General features: G+C 51.5%; 1 protein-coding gene across 1 annotated transcript; it reads right to left on the reverse strand.

Moving 5' to 3' along the window:
• Positions 1 to 686: 686 nt before the first annotated feature.
• On the reverse strand, positions 687 to 1,073 carry BBBOND_0001840 (hypothetical protein, conserved; the record flags this gene model as incomplete). The annotated part of the gene is made up of 1 exon (XM_012915024.1): positions 687 to 1,073. The coding sequence occupies one exon, from the start codon at positions 1,071 to 1,073 to the stop codon at positions 687 to 689; it is 387 nt and encodes a 128-aa protein (XP_012770478.1).
• Positions 1,074 to 1,217: the final 144 nt, after the last annotated feature.

Raw genomic sequence — 1,217 nt, forward strand, 5'->3', positions numbered from 1 at the left:
TTAAGGGAGCGATGGAGAGTGGATAAAGGAGCGATGTAGAGTGGATAAAGGGGCGATGTAGAGTGGGTAAAGGGGCGATGTGGAGTGGATAGAGGAGCGATGTAGAGTGGGTACGGGAGCGATGTAGAGTGGGTTAAGGGGCGATGTAGAGTGGGTTAAAAGGCGATGTAGAGTGGGTAAAGGGGCGATGTGGAGTGGGTTAAGGAGCGATGTAGAGTGGGTTAAGGAGCGATGTGGAGTAGATTAGGGAGCGATGTGGAGTGGGTTAAGGGGCGATGTAGAGTGGTTTAAGGGGCGATATAAAGTGGATAAGGGGCGATGTAGAGTGGGTTAAGGGGCGATGTAGAGTGGGTTAAGGGGCGATGTAGAGTGGGTTAAGGGGCGATGTAGAGTGGGTTAGGGAGCGATGTAGAGTGGGTAAGGGAGCGATGTAGAGTGGATAAAGGGGCGATGTAGAGTGGGTAAAGGGGCGATGTAGAGTGGGTTAAGGAGCGATGTGGAGTGGATTAGGGAGCGATGTAGAGTGAATAATAATCACCACTTATGTCATCGCTGCCGTGTCCATGTCATCGCTGCCGTAACCATGTCATCGCTGCCGTGACCATGTCATCGCTGCCGTGACCATGTCATCGCTGCCGTGACCATGTCATCGCTGCCGTGACCATGTCATCGCTGCCGTGACCATGTCATCGCTGCCGTAACCATGTCATCGCTGCCGTAACCATGTCATCGCTGCCGTAACCATCAACTAGGTCAGCACTTTGGTACGTGGCCTTGGTCACCACTTTGGTCAACACCTTGGTCAGCACGTTGGTCATGGCATTGGTCACCACTTTGGTCAGCACATAGGTCGTGGCATTGGTCAGCATCTTGGTCACCACATTGGTCAGCACGTTGGTCAGCACATTGGTCACCACTTTGGTCAGCACCTTGGTCAGCACTCTGGTCAGCACATGGGTCACCGCTTTGGTCATGGCATTGGTCAACACGTTGGTCATTACTCTGGTCAGCACATAGGTCAGCACATAGGTCAGCACTTTGGTCAGCACATTGGTTACCACTTTGGGCAGCATCTTGGTCAGCACTTTAGTTAAGCTATTAGCACAATACAGCGTACAAGCGAGCTAATCGAGTAGATACATAAGGCAGTTAAGTCAACCATTTACATAAGTCTATGGTGACGTACGGTGATGCTAGGTGAGGACGAATTCTCTAGA

This window comes from Babesia bigemina, scaffold Bbigscaff_63088 (genome assembly GCF_000981445.1).
Source record: "Babesia bigemina genome assembly Bbig001, scaffold Bbigscaff_63088".
In the NCBI taxonomy this organism is placed as follows: Eukaryota; Apicomplexa; class Aconoidasida; order Piroplasmida; family Babesiidae; genus Babesia; species Babesia bigemina.